This window comes from Colletotrichum abscissum (assembly GCF_030869225.1).
Source record: "Colletotrichum abscissum strain IMI 504890 chromosome Unknown Scaffold_13.1, whole genome shotgun sequence".
NCBI classification, from domain to species: Eukaryota; Fungi; Ascomycota; class Sordariomycetes; order Glomerellales; family Glomerellaceae; genus Colletotrichum; species Colletotrichum abscissum.
In genome coordinates, this window is record NW_026850021.1 from 602,373 (window position 1) to 616,776 (window position 14,404).

Genomic DNA, 14,404 nt, shown 5'->3' on the forward strand with positions numbered 1-14,404 from the left:
GATGGAATTCAATTCCACCCATTTTGATTGCGTCTATCGACGACCTTTGTTGACGGTAGAGGTTCCCTGCCATTACTACCAATATCATTACTTCATTATCATGAACATCCCAAGCCGGAATGCTCAACTATGTACACCATAAACATGCCTAGCCTCAAGGAGCCTGACATCTAACCCCCCACCCATCTCATCCTTACAACAAGTTCAAGTCGAGGACAATGCTCGGCGTGCCCTCGAAGCCCTGAGGCAGCGTGTATGTAAAGTTCCAAAACTCAAAGTCGCGGATGGGCGAGCTGGTGCCTCCCATGGACCCAGCAAACGACAGCGCGTACGTCTCGTTGACGTTACCCGAGACATTCACAGACAGGCCCTGAACATCAGCCCAGCTGGTGATGGTGGGCTTCTTGATAAAGGTACCGACGACAAACGTAAAGATGGAGTCGGCGGTGCCGTTGGGGTAGCTCAGGCTCAGCTTGTTCGGCGCGACCTCGACGTCGAGCGACATCTCGGTGGGGTACAGCGAGATAAAGGCGATCTCGGCGCCCGTGTCCCACTGCACGACGGCCGGGTTGAAGGACGCCTGGTTGATGGAGGGCCCGCCGACGACGTTCTCCTTGAAGGATTCTGCGCCGATGGTGAGGTTTTCCGAGAGCCAGGTGCTGATGTTGCGGGGGACGAGGTCGTAGGGCGGGTAAAAGGTTGAGGCGGAGAAGGTGCGGTCTTCGCTGCCAAAGGTGGTGAGGTTCGCGACGAGGCCTTCGGGGAGGAGGCTTGCGTGGAAGTCGGCGAGGACGGCGAAGAGGGGGGCCCAGGCGTAGTCGGCGGCGTGGGACATGACTTGAGGCTATTCGGAGTTAGTATGCTGTTTTTATACGAGTGCGCTCCTGGGGCCTTGGCCTGAGGAGCCACTTCGAGGATAGACTTACAGCAGAGATGAGGGAAGAGTTCTCCTTGCCAATCAAGGTCCAGAACCAGAGCGCCATCAAGCTGACGTAGCGGTTCATGTCGTAGCCGTAGGCGCGGTCCCAGGGGCCGGCCATGTTCTTCATGCCCGGGTGCCACAGCTGCGCGACGGCCTTCCACGTGTCGGCGAGCATCTGCGGGCCCTTTTGCGTCATGACCGAGTCCTCGGGGAGGTATTTGGACCAGAGGATCAGCCCGAAGAGGGAGACGCCCGTGTAGGTGCCCGAGTTGAACTCGGAGAGCGTGTTGGCGCGGTCAAAGAGATCGATGATCTCCTGGGCGTAGGACTCGCCCGAGGCCGTCATGTTGGCGTCGTTGAGGCGGCGGCCGGTGTAGCCTGAGACGAGGGCGCGCATGATGGCCTTGGTGGTGTTAGTGCCTGCATTACAGCTGTTGTCAAGAAGAAAGGCGCTTACAGGATTGCTGTAGGCTGGGTAGAGGTTGTCGTCGTCGACGCCGCCGACGCGGTACTCGTCTCCCTTTGTGGTGTTGTGCAGCGACTCGAGGATGAGATCCTGGGTGTCGTTGCTCAGCAGGTGGGGGAACTCCTCCAACGCCATGACGAGCGTCGTGCCGACGAAACCTCTCCAGTTGGGGTCCCACGAGTTGTAGATGCTGTCCTCGTAGTAAGGCGATCCCACGTACGGTTCCCCGTCGTACTTTTGGTAGTCTCCGTACCTTTGTGTTGAAAGTCAAGTCAGTCTCTTGCGCCCGTCAACTCAGATGTGAAGAAGCTCTCACCATTGCTCCGAGACGTTCTTGAACTGCGCGCCAATGGTGTTCTTGATAATCTTCTCGGCCTCCGCAACGTCGTCGCCGTCGTTGCGCGCAAGCAGACCCAGGGCGTACCAGACGGAGCTGCGCGTCTCGTGCCGCAGCGCGGACGCGGATCCAATGTCGTAGAGGTACCCCGCGGAACGGTCGTAGTACTGGTCCATCCACGTCATGGACTCAGTCAAGAGGCCTTGGGCGTTGGTGGAGAGATTGGCGACGTATGGCGACACCGCCATTGTTGAGCTGGCGAGGGCCAGGATGCCCATCGCCTTGAAGGTGGCTGCCATTGTGAAGAGAGGAGAGGACGAGAGGGACCAATTGACGAATGACAGAGGAGTTGGAAGCTCAACAGAGATCTGGGGTAGGGGACTCAATTGCGAACCCGGGGATGCGGTCTCAGGCTACCTTAATATACACCATCATATCGAATCTCGCTCTCTCTCAGTCTCTCTCCGCGGCCAAGACCGCGGCCAAGAGTTGCCCATATCGCGCTGGGCCCCCGGAAGATCGTCGTCATTACACAGATACGGATACAAGCTGCGTGACCGGCGACGAACGGGCAGTGGGCGAGTACCAAGAGATGTCATGTTCAAGCAGGAAAACCCCTCCCCCGGGGTCCCGACCCGGGTGCGCAATCAATCAAGCAGGACAAGCTACTTTAGCGGCGGTGGCTGGGTGGGTTCCTCTCTCGACTTCGGGTCGGTGATGTTGGCCAGGTTAGGTAAGAATGCGGAGGTGATAACGAGGGTGGGAAGACATGGAGACCTTTGACAACCCGTCGTCCTAGCTGTGGAAAAGGCGGGATGAGAGTCGTACTCCGTACACTAGTCTCTTAGAGAAAGAACATGAAGGATTCGAATTCGTAGACCTTGGCTCAGTGGGACGTTGTAATTCCCAACGGCGCGAGAGACCCCCTGTAGCCGAGGAAAGGCAGCACGAAGAAGCATTTCGGGGCATCCCCGAGCGAAGAACAGGTGATTGCCCGGAAGGACAGTGGTATCACTGGGTTACGGGCATGAACCGGGGTCGTGGAAGAAGAAAGCCGGGGGAGATGCGAGATGCCCGGTTGGCTCTAACAAGGATCGTCCCTGACCGATGACTCGGTGCCCCCTGCTCGCCTCTTCTCCGCACTTTTGGCAGTCCAGAAGGGCAGAAAAGAAAGTGTTCAGATGGTGTGGTACGGTTTAAGGTCCGATGAACGGGGGAGCTTGGCCTCTTGGGAGAAGTTGGAGGACCCGGTCCGATGTTTACCGGGTGATCAACCACGGCTCTAATGCCCGTATCTTTGCACTAATCAACTCCTACGAATACTGGCAGAAGATCTGACCGGGACTATGATTTTATCTGCCCCATAGCTTTAAGATGGACCCGTGGTATCGGATCGCGGCAAAGCACGGCTTGTTTCCGGGGGACACACGAAAAACTGTAAACACAATCGTTCTTCATTCTCAATTGATGGGGTAAAATCATCTGATGGGTCTGGCTGAAGCCAGACGGACCCCATACGTACACTATCAATTGTGGACTAACGGCATTCTGGGGGCGAAAAACACCGTAAGGGTCCTACGGGTCTGCATGGGTATATGTTGACGATATCGCCCACGCGTGACTATGGCACGCGAAGACGACTTGTTGAGGTGTCCTGTCGACAATTGACAATTGAAGAGAGCTTGCAATTGTGAACGAACATCACCTTTGGCAGAGTTCAAGAGAGACATCATGGCAGACGTCAAGACACCCACCGACATCTCGTCGAGTCCGAGGCGGAGCGTCGACGCTGCTCCGGAGAAGAACCTTTCCGCAGACGAGATCCGTTTGGCGCAGATGGGTGAGTTTTCTCAGCATCATATCCTGCAATCATCTACTAACACACGCACCAGGTCACACCCAAGAGCTCAAGCGCCATTTCAGCACCCTCAGTCTCATCGGCCTCGCCTCAACGACGACAATCTCGTGGACCGGCCTCGGCCTCGGCCTCATCACCGAGATCAACGCCGGTGGGCCCGGCGCCGTCATCTACGGCTTCATCCTAGTCACCCTGCTCCAATGCTTCCTCGGCGCGTCGCTGGCCGAGTTCGTCTCGTCGTATCCCACCGAAGGCGGCATGTACCACTGGATTGCTGCCGTCGCGCCGAGGAAGATGACGGGTGTCTTGAGCTTTTTCACAGGCTGGTTTAGCGTGCTTGGCTGTAAGTTGTCTCGCCTTTCAATCGCATGTTGGGATGGGGAGGCTGACAGGCGTTGACCTTAGGGATCTTCACGACTGCGTCAACGAACCTGATTTACGCTCAGGTTCTCATGGCCCTGATCGCGCTCTACCACGGAGACCTCGAGATCCAGGCGTGGCAGACGTTCATCGTCTACCAGGGGCTGAACCTCATCACCGCCGGGATCGTCATGTTTGGTAACAAGATCATTCCTGGACTGAACAAGTTCTCCCTCTTTTACCTGCAAATCGGCTGGTTCGTGGTTATGGTCACCGTGGCGGCGTGTGCCCCGACGCACCGCAACACCGAGTTCGTGTTCCGCACGTGGATCAATAACACTGGTTGGGAGAACCAGGTTGTCTGCTTCATCACTGGGCTAGTCAATCCTCTCTACAGTCTTGGTGGACTTGATGGAGTCACCCACATCACGGAGGAGATGCCCAACGTGAGTTTCTTCTTGTTCCTTCATTTGCTCAACTGTCAGAGAGTGTGCTGACCCTTGCTTAGCCATCTCGCAATGCACCCCTGGCTATCGCCATTACGCTTTCCATCGCCTTCGTCACGGGTATCACCTACCTCATCACCCTCATGTTCTCCGTCCAGGACTTTGACGCCCTGTCTACGACCAACACCGGGCTTCCGCTGGCCGAGCTGTTCCGCCAAGTCACGCAGGGGGCTGGGGGAGCGTTTGGTCTAACCTTCATTCTGTTCGTCGCTCTGGGGCCCTGCGTCGTCAGCTCCCAATTGAGTACTGGCCGTGTCTTCTGGGCCTTCTCCCGTGATGGCGCGATGCCCTTCTCCCGGATGTAAGTTGAGCCTTACTCAACTACTACACCATTAAACTTAGTGATTCTGACATGTTCGTGATAGTTGGTCGAAGGTCCACCACAAGTGGCAAATCCCCTTGAACTCCCAGCTCGCCGTCACCGCAGCTGTCGCAGCTTTGGGATGTCTGTACCTGGGTTCTTCCACCGCATTCAACTCTCTCCTCGGTTCCGCCGTCACCATCAACAACATTTCCTACATGTTCCCCATCGTCACGAACCTCTTGACGCGCCGGAAGAACATGCACCGCGGCGTATTCCACATGGGGCCAACGTGGGGCCCCATCGTCAACGGCGTCACCGTCTGCTGGCTGACGTTTGCCATTGTATTCTTCTCTTTCCCGTACGTGATGCCCGTCGAGCCCGCCAACATGAATTACACCTGCGTTGTTGTTGGCGGACTTACGGTTCTGGTCGGCGCATGGTGGTTCAAGGCTGGCTCTAAGTATAGCGAGAAGATGCTTCAGGCGAAGGAGGAGTAATTAGATCCAAGTCACCGAAATTCTATCTTCCGGAGCCGTGGAGTGACTGAGAGTTTCCTCGTCTCTGTCGGACTCTCTTTAAAATGCGATGGGGTAAAGGAGAGGAGCACATAGTATAGACAAGGTACACCAAACGTTTCCAGAGCCGGGTTAGGGTTACCGGATTTCAATAATTTGTCCCTGCGGGTGTCACGTTAATGCATGCAACTATCGCGTAAACTCACGGTCCCACAAAGCTCAAAGACCAGAACCATGAGGTACCACTGCACTGTTCTTAGTTTGCATGGATGAGGTAAGGAATTTAGTGTTCGAGGTTGATGCCACCCAGCTACCGGATCCTCGGGTTGCACCACGTGGGGTTGACGGGTCCAGAGGACGCCCCCCCCCCCCTTTTTTGCAATGTGCTACCGGTCAAGTCGGAGAGCGAACACCGGAGGACAAGAGGAAGTCGGCGACGTCGGCGGGTAGAATTGCCGGTGTGATTTGTGAAGCTTTGGTTGTTCACTATAGGTATAGTTGCGTTGACTGCATGTGGTGTAGGAGCTGGTTGGCTATCATCTGAGGATTCATATACCCCCATTCACCATCGCGTTCCACATTCACTGATTCCCTGAGCGATAACAGCCTTAAGAAATATCAAAACTCACGGTTCCTTTGTCATTATCGTTGCTATCCTTCTATTCTGAATCAAGTTGTTCAAGACTACAACCGACACAATGAGGCTCATCATCAGGCCTGATAGCGCATCAGCATCTGCCCATGTTGCACACTACATCCTCGGTATGACCTCTGCATTGATTGGGGCTTTGGAGATGATAATCCGAAAGAGTCCTGACACCTCTTAGATCGCATCAGAACCTTCGAGCCAACGCCAGAGAAGCCATTCGTTCTCGGTCTGCCTACGGGCAGCAGTCCGATCCAGATCTATGAGATCCTAGTTGCAGAGCACAAGGCCGGCCGTATTTCCTTTCAAGATGTCATAACATTCAACATGGTTAGTCCTCTTTTTGTCAATTCACCAAAGTTCGAATGCCGCCGTCTGACACAATGACCAAAGGACGAGTACGTCGGCCTGCCACAGACGCATCCCGAGTCATACCACAGCTTCATGTTCCGCCACTTCTTCTCACATGTCGACATCAAGCCCGAAAATGTCCACATTCTCGACGGCAACGCGCCTGACTTGGATGGCGAGTGCGCCTCCTATGAAGAAAAGATCAGAGCTGCCGGCGGCATTGACCTCTTCCTCGGTGGTGTCGGTCCAGACGGCCACATCGCTTTCAATGAGCCTGGATCAAGTCTGGCGTCTCGGACGAGGGTGAAGACCTTGGCGATGGATACTATTAGGGCGAATGCTCGATTCTTTGGCGGCGATTTGAACAAGGTCCCGCAGATGGCTTTGACTGTTGGTGTCCAGACAGTAATGGAGGTGTGCATTTGCTCCTTTCCAACCACAGCCCCCCTTTTTTTTTTGGGGAACATGAGACACTTGTGACTGCAGAGAACACGCTTGCTGACAACTATGCACAGGCCAGAGAGGTGGTCATCATTGTCAACGGAGCGAGCAAATCGATCGCTCTCCAGAAAGCGATTGAGGGTGGGGTGAATCACATGTGGACACTGTCGTGTTTACAACTACACCCCTATTCCATGATCGTTGCAGATGAGGACGCAACATTAGAGTTGCAGGTCAAGACTGTGAAGGTATGGATCTCAAACATTAGAGCTGTTTGTGTTGATGTTTTGCTGATTTGTACACCTCCCTAGTACTTCAAGAGCATTGAAAAGGTTGGCCTTGGAAAAGGTTTCGAGCAGAAGCTGCCTTTGAGACTTAGAACGACGTCACTTGTCAGCCCTCCTCAGACGCCCCGGACACCGTCTAACACAAAGCCGACATTTGACGAGGATCACTTGGTGGAGTTGACGCCAGACAGCATGTCTTCTCGTATTGCTTCATGGCCTGTCATCTAGTTGACGATGATGCTTCGCGCGGGGTTATACATGCAGATTGGGAATGGATGGGCATTTGTCATTTGAACACCCATAGTTTAGAGTGCAGACAATACCAAAGTCAATCAGTCAATGAAGTAACAGTTCTATAAAACCTTCATCACGACGTAAGTGAGCCGCTCCAGGATGATTGAATGAGTGAATGAATTCAAAGGCTATCCTCCCTGGTTCTCGTACGACCAAAGCTCATATCCTGCTTGCAGACTCGATTGGTCAAAGATATACCATGAATTATCCAAGTTCCGGATCTCTTGCTCGAACACCTCGGCGTCTCCAGAAGCGGGCGTATGAAGGCCCTGAAGTTTCTGTTCCAGTCGTGTCGCTAAAATGCCTCGCAAGCTTGGCTTCGGCTCGTGCATTTCCTTCAGCTTTTGAAGATGAACTCCAACGTTCTCAAGATCTAAAAAGTATCATCAGATAAGTTATGGACCCTTACATCAGTCACGAAGTGGGCATCGACTTACCGTCTGGTTCTCCTACTCCACCGTCTACACCTTGAAGTACGATGAGAGCAGCCCAGGTGATCATGACGAGATCCCAATTCGACCATATCGAAGCATCTAGAATTTGAAGCTTGACCGCCGCTCTTGCTGACACAAGCAGCTCATGCTGCTCTTTCGGCGTCGTGTTCGAAAACAGGTTGCATCCTCGGGCAGGGTGGTAGATGGATAGCACGAGAAGCCTGTGCAGGATATACTGCCGGAACACCAGCTTCTTCTCGTGCTCCGACTCAAAGTCCTTGTCGCTGAACTCAACGAGCCAGTCGTCTAGCTGCCTTGCCCAGTCGCGAATGACAGCGCCGTCGACGCCGCTAAACTGAACGGAAGAGATCTGTAATACGCTAGGCTCGCTCTCGAAACAGGACCATATCGTTGGCAGACCTCTGCCTGTGAAGTGAGTTAGGCCGGTGTGCATCATCCTCGAGAGCCGATAGAGTTGGTCCTGTATTGGGATCTTGAGTCGTGGGAGAGGCGCCTCGATTGGTATGACTGGGCATGAGAGATGTATTGAGGCGTGCTCGAGGTCAACGATCTACTTGATGTTAGAAAGATGCAGAAAACCGCTGGGAAAATTTGTCCATTTTACCTGAAGGCCAGAAAACAGGCGTTGCCACTCGCGGGATCGCTCATCGGTGTTGGAGGGACAGTGCTCGAGGATGAGTCTGTAAGCGAGAGATATCCAGACCCCCGTCTCTTTAACGACGGCTTCTCGTAGCAGTCCGGCGAGTATGATTCCCAGAACGGTTTGAAAGGCCCATTCTTCAGCTGAAGCTGGGTCATCCGGGGCTTGACCGACTTCGCTCTGTGGTATGCACAGCTGTGAAATGGCACTGCACAAGACATTGAAGTAGTCTGGCGCCAAAACTGCGACTTCTGGCAAGCCTCGTATACTTGAGCAGTATAACATTGAAGCTAGCATGAGTGGTCTCGGCGATGAGAAGGTTTGCTTGGTTGGGAGGAAGTGGAGCCCTGGCATGGACTCGTGGAAGCTGGAGGAGTATCAGATGTGTTGGTGCAACTACGAGGTATGGTGTCGAGCATCTGGGGCGAACGTACGATAACCATAGTCTTTTGATCAGGGATTTCTCCCAAATATTTGAGCTTGCGTTTGATGAACATGTCCTTCGCAAGACAGATACAGCGCTCCATAGAGCACCAAGCGATGTCTCCCCTGGTGTGTCGGGTTCGAATGTTGGTACATCTGGGGACACGGGCGAGTCTGCTTCTTCCAAGTTGGTGAGGACTGGCAGACCCAAGTGATCTTCCAGTCGCTTCAACCGAAGAAACACGGATTTATTCAGTGCTGGGGCATGCTCATTTGCCTGAATCAACGAAGCCAGCGAGAGACTTTCACGATGAGACGCGGACTAGACGATTCGTCAGACACGTCTTGGGAGGGTTACAAACACAGAATGAGACGCTGGGATAATTGCCTACATTGGCTCTGGGCACGAACACGCACGGCACTCCCGCACGGAGGCATCTTCGACATGTGGCCCCATTCTCAATTCTACATTTCATCTGTGGTCACGAAAAGGTCGGTTAGACTATTCGCCTTCACCAGAGGGCCAGGTCCAAGGCCGACATACCTTTTGCCTTCTACAATTGACTTGAAGTGGGCACACCCGTCAGCGTCTACAGTCGCATGCAATGAGACGGAGTCCACCATCTGCTTACCGCATGCCTTCCGGGCCTTGCTCGGGCCCGACTCATCCGGCCCATCGGCCGACGCTTTGTCCCTCATCTGGTGAGCAGACATTATGAAAGCGGTATGTTTGTGCACTGATACTTCGATTGCGTTGTTCGAGTCCCACTGTATCAATTGCGACAATTGCGAGAAACACCGGTGTCCATTGGCCTTGTTTTCGGCCAGGTTCGATTCACTGTTGCTTTCTTCGGCGGGTACCCGGTGAAACAGGTGGGATCGGGGTAGAGTTAAGATTCACCGGTCGCACCGGGGAACCGGTCTTTTTGAAGATTTGGGTGACGAGTGCTAACGTGGGGTCCTGGACCCGGTCCTTGATAGGCCGGGGGTTTGTTATTGGAGGGATTTCTGGCTAATTCCAAGCGGTCCACCGAGCCAACCCGGTCCGGATTCACCGAGGCATCGATGGTTGTGGTAGACTGCGCCAGCTCTGAGTGTTCTTAGTTCTTACAGTACATGCCGAAGAGGTGACCTTCCTTTTCTTTCCGAACGGTTGTATCCTAGCTGCAGGAGTTGGTTCAAGTTCCGGTGCCAAAGTCGTTCTTTTTGCCGCGGGGGTTTGGATACTTGATCGGTTGCCAACCTGCTGATAGGCGCTGGCACCCATGAACCTAGCTTTCCCACCAACAACAGCCCACGACTAACATTGTGTGTCGGAAGAGTGGTGTGTTTCAATGTCTTCAACTGATTTTCAGCATGACAGGGCGTCTGAGTTGATAGCTCAGGCCCGAAAAATCGTACATGACTTCGATTTTCCAGCGGAGGATGTTCGTCGCGCCACAACTCATTTTTTGAAGCAGCTAAGTGAGTTTAATCAACTCTGGGTTGTCGCGCAGCGTACTGACACCACTGAAAGATGAAGGACTTCAGGAAGATGGCACTTCAATGTGCCAGATCCCTTCATTTGTGACCAAACTTCCCAATGGTTCCGAAAAGGGCGTCTGCTTGGCCATTGATCTTGGCGGTACCAACTTGAGGGTATGCTCTGTCGAATTACACGGAGACTCCACCTACTCCTTGACTCAGTCCAAAGTCGTCATTCCCAGACACCTGATGGCTGCGCCAACATACAAGGATCTCTTTAGATTCATCGCGCTGCAGATGAAGGAGTTTCTGGAGACGCATCACCCGGAAGACCTCACAACATGGTCTCAACTCCTAAAAGAGGGAGATGCAATCACTGAAGAAATAAGACAGAAGCACTGCAAGAGCCTTGGTTTCACTTTCAGTTTTACTTTCGATCAGCATGCTATCAATGAGGGAACACTACTGTACTGGACAAAGTCATTCGGTATCGCTGATGCAGTCGGCCGCGACCCGTGTGCCATGCTGCAAGAGGCTCTCGACGAGCAACACTTGCCTCTTCTGGTCACAGCGCTGGCTAATGATACCGTTGGCACTTTGGCTGCACGAGCATACACATCTCCGGGACGTTCTAGTAATGTGGTAGGCGCCATCTTCGGAACCGGCACCAACGGAGCCTACATGGAGCGTGTTTCTCGCATCACCAAGCTGCACTCACGTGTAGAGTTCTCAACTTCGGCATCGGACGCAATGATGGCGCTGAATACCGAATGGGGAGGATTTGACAACAAGTTAGAAGTACTACCTTCAACACGATTCGACCGAGACTTGGACAGAGATTCTGTCAACCCAGACGATCAGCATTTCGAGAAGCGCATATCCGGCATGTATCTTGGTGAACTACTTCGGCGCATACTAATCGACCTGTCACAACCTGGACAGAGCCTATTTGGCTTTCAAGTCTCGGAAGACTCCCCGCTTTACACGCCGGACAGCATTGATAGCTCTTTGCTGTCAGCAGTTGTCAAGGACTCAGGCCCAGCGCTTGAGAGCGCGCGTGAAGAGATTTCACGAGTACTCAACGCTACAGGTGTATCGACGGACGATGCAAAGGCTATACAGATTCTTTCTGCGGCCATTGGGCGTAGGTCAGCCAGACTATCTTCTGTCGCAATCGCTGGTGTTGCTCTCCAATCTGGGTTGTTTACGCCCAGAAGCGTCAGCAAGCCAGCAGCGACGATATCACGAGGTCTCGGAACCAACCTTCTCAGACCTTTTCTCTATGGGGCACGGAGCCTGTGGAACCTGCTTACGAGTTGGCTTCATGTAAAAGTTCGATTCGCGATTTCATCAAAGGGCACATCGGGCGACTTCTCTAGACCCGGGGACGGGGATAGCTCTCCGGCGGACAATGATGGCGAGGACTCGAACGAAATCATCGATGTTGGGGTTGATGGTTCTTTGATCGAACATTTCCCTAATTTTGAAGAGAATCTGAGGGAAGCGTTGAGAGAAATTCCAGAGATTGGTGTCATGGGTGATAAAAGAATCAGGATCGGCATGGCGAGAGACGGTAGCGGAGTTGGGGCTGCTTTGATTGCATGGGCGGCGAGGGCATAATATCTGAGGTAACTCAATCAATGGACGTTTGAGGTTCTGAAACATTAGAATAAACTGATTTACCATCATTACTAACTGACTAAATCATGGGGATATGATGCGGCCCGGTTCTAAGGCAAAGCAATGGTCTATGGCTTTAGCCTTTCGGGCGTGTTGTGATGCTGATTTCGCAGGGAGACTCGGATCTTCATTCACTGTAAGCCGCCAATATTATTCGAATACAGATGAATCAAAGTAGGCCCTCGAAAATCGGCTCATTCACGAATCTGATTTCTCTATACAGGCTCTTAAGCGAAGATTCTTCACTCTGCAGCATAGGATGTGATGGCATCTCTGATAGAAAGTTCGAACCTTACTTACAAGACAAAGGTCAAGTCGAGCAAGTCACTGAAACTGCTGCTAGAAAGAAAATCTACTTTCTTCCACTTCGCAACAAAAGGCTTCGCGCTTTGCATTTGAGATACTGGTTCGGGCTAATGTTCATGGCCGGCAGAGGTTATGCACACATGGCCATGACTGACCAGCCCCCAATCAAAGCTAAAGGAAATCCGAACACCTCACCTGAAAATGCCAACTGCAGCTACACACCCCATTATCCTCAAGCGGTTCTGACTTTCCTTGGAAGGGTTACTTGAGCCTTCTGGGCTCCTCACAGGCGGCGCCCGTCAACAATTGGACTGCCGGCAATAGCTACTCTGTTACGATTTCTGGTCATGCTGTGCACGCAGGAGGATTATGCCAAACCAGCCTCTCACTAGACGGCGGCAATTCATTCAAGGTTCTCCGCAGCATCATCGGGGGCTGCCCAAGGGGCGATGCAACCCAACTAGGATTCAGACTGCCAGACGACACGCTGTCTTCTGACCATGCGGTGCTCGGCTGGACGTGGTTCAACAAACTTGGAAATCGGGAGATGTACATGAACTACGACATCATCAGCATCGTAGGCGGAGGTGGACATGACCATGGTGAGAGTTTCAACAAAAGACCGGAGATGTTCAAAGCGAACGTGGGTAATGGATGCAGGACGGTGGATTCGAGAGACGTCATGATTCCGCATCCGGGGCCGGATGTGGAAGTCAACAATTTCGATGCTGTGCCGCCGATTGGTGAGTGCGAATCCGGGCCGGGAGCGACAGCGGGGTCCGATTCGGGGCTAGGATCGGGGAACGGGGGCAATGGAGGCGGCGGTGGTAGCGGTAGGGGAGGAATCTACAAGCCCGGCAGTGACTGGCCTGCAGACTTCAACCCGAATTGCGGCAAAGTTGTGGCCGATGAATAGGTACCTGACCTGATTTGCACATGCTTTGTAGTCATTTGAATATGTTTATATTGGGACATTTGGACGATTGGCTTTCTTACAGGCCTGGTCTTGCTAAGACGTTAAATTACCTTCGCGTCGGCACTGCTACTAATTAGTTGAAGAAACAAGTGAAGAAAGGAGATTTTGGCACCAAAAGATTGCGGCTTAATCATCGATCCGCCCAAAGCAACAAGATGCATGCATCTCATCGCTGTCGGGAACCAAAAGGGAAAACGGCAAAAGAATGAGGTCGTACCCGGGTTCGAACCGGGGTTGCCGGAAAGGTTCGATTTTGATGTTATCAAAATCCGGAGTGATAACCACTACACTATACAACCCTTGATGGAGGACCTGGGTACCTTCTGCAGCCTGTGTAGGGTGTGGGGGAAGCGGTCGCGCGAATTTGGGGCGCCCCGTTGGGTGTGGCGGTGGTGGCTGATGGAGAGAGGATCCCAGGGGCACCTGACCAATGGACGTTGGCATAGCTTCAATGATGACTCATCACAATTTCCACTTGCGCCACAACCCAGCACCCTCAATGTTCCCCTTCTCCCCTGACTGATGATCTGCTGGCTGTTCTATTCGCCCCATAGACTCAGTTTTCCCCTACAACGGCGTGGAGATCTTGACCGACTGGTGATGTTAATGATGTGTTTCAGATCCCTGGCGACTCTCCATGCGAGAAATAACGATTTACGAATGACGCCTTGAGCTTGACCGGATACGTGAGCAAATCCGACAAGGCAATCTCGGGGCGTTTAACATGAACTCCGGTAGATGCCCCGCCGCTACAAGTTTCTGTGGGGAACATCAATAACAGTCCGACGGTATGCCCTTCTACATGGCATGTAATCGCGATATGTGAAGATGATGGCTCGAGGGATATCAAACCTTACGGATCACAAGATGTGTGCAGTAACGTTGGTTCCCCGCAAGGTACTTGTGAATGCAACCCCCGCATTTTACCCCAGATGTTGTTGAACTTCTGGCGCGTAGTGACTTTCTGGGGATCTCCGAAGCCGTGAACTCTCGCCATTGCACTCCCGGCCCGCAACCTCCCCCGGCGCCGGTTGTGGTGGAGTCAAAGGTGTACCCCGTGAACACTATGAAATACCCGAAAAGATCTCAGCCAGAAGTGTCATGACGAGACGGAGCTTCCAATTCCACGACTCAGCATCGATCAACTCCAAAGACCCGCTTACTGAATCTGTG

At 53.0% G+C, this 14,404-nt stretch overlaps 6 protein-coding genes across 6 annotated transcripts; 4 read left to right on the forward strand and 2 right to left on the reverse strand.

Moving 5' to 3' along the window:
- Positions 1-193: 193 nt before the first annotated feature.
- CABS01_06358 (uncharacterized protein) lies at positions 194-2,024 on the reverse strand (the record flags this gene model as incomplete). The annotated part of the gene is made up of 3 exons (XM_060539724.1): positions 194-844; positions 927-1,641; positions 1,705-2,024. The coding sequence occupies 3 exons, from the start codon at positions 2,022-2,024 to the stop codon at positions 194-196; spliced, it is 1,686 nt and encodes a 561-aa protein (XP_060404261.1).
- A 1,432-nt stretch (positions 2,025-3,456) lies between these two features.
- On the forward strand, positions 3,457-5,250 carry CABS01_06359 (amino acid permease; the record flags this gene model as incomplete). Its single annotated transcript, XM_060539725.1, has 5 exons — positions 3,457-3,565; positions 3,618-3,926; positions 3,989-4,389; positions 4,452-4,750; positions 4,815-5,250. 5 exons carry the CDS (start codon positions 3,457-3,459, stop codon positions 5,248-5,250), a joined length of 1,554 nt encoding a protein of 517 aa, XP_060404262.1.
- Positions 5,251-5,966: 716 nt separating this feature from the next.
- On the forward strand, positions 5,967-7,221 carry CABS01_06360 (glucosamine-6-phosphate isomerase; the record flags this gene model as incomplete). Its single annotated transcript, XM_060539726.1, has 5 exons — positions 5,967-6,030; positions 6,096-6,244; positions 6,308-6,679; positions 6,781-6,954; positions 7,018-7,221. The coding sequence occupies 5 exons, from the start codon at positions 5,967-5,969 to the stop codon at positions 7,219-7,221; spliced, it is 963 nt and encodes a 320-aa protein (XP_060404263.1).
- Positions 7,222-7,415: 194 nt separating this feature from the next.
- Positions 7,416-9,519, reverse strand: CABS01_06361 (uncharacterized protein; the record flags this gene model as incomplete). Its single annotated transcript, XM_060539727.1, has 6 exons — positions 7,416-7,660; positions 7,725-8,292; positions 8,347-8,749; positions 8,817-9,127; positions 9,198-9,270; positions 9,350-9,519. The coding sequence occupies 6 exons, from the start codon at positions 9,517-9,519 to the stop codon at positions 7,416-7,418; spliced, it is 1,770 nt and encodes a 589-aa protein (XP_060404264.1).
- A 620-nt stretch (positions 9,520-10,139) lies between these two features.
- Positions 10,140-11,889, forward strand: CABS01_06362 (hexokinase; the record flags this gene model as incomplete). Its single annotated transcript, XM_060539728.1, has 2 exons — positions 10,140-10,269; positions 10,322-11,889. 2 exons carry the CDS (start codon positions 10,140-10,142, stop codon positions 11,887-11,889), a joined length of 1,698 nt encoding a protein of 565 aa, XP_060404265.1.
- Positions 11,890-12,371: 482 nt separating this feature from the next.
- CABS01_06363 (uncharacterized protein) lies at positions 12,372-13,171 on the forward strand (the record flags this gene model as incomplete). The annotated part of the gene is made up of 3 exons (XM_060539729.1): positions 12,372-12,463; positions 12,592-12,857; positions 12,894-13,171. The coding sequence occupies 3 exons, from the start codon at positions 12,372-12,374 to the stop codon at positions 13,169-13,171; spliced, it is 636 nt and encodes a 211-aa protein (XP_060404266.1).
- Positions 13,172-14,404: the final 1,233 nt, after the last annotated feature.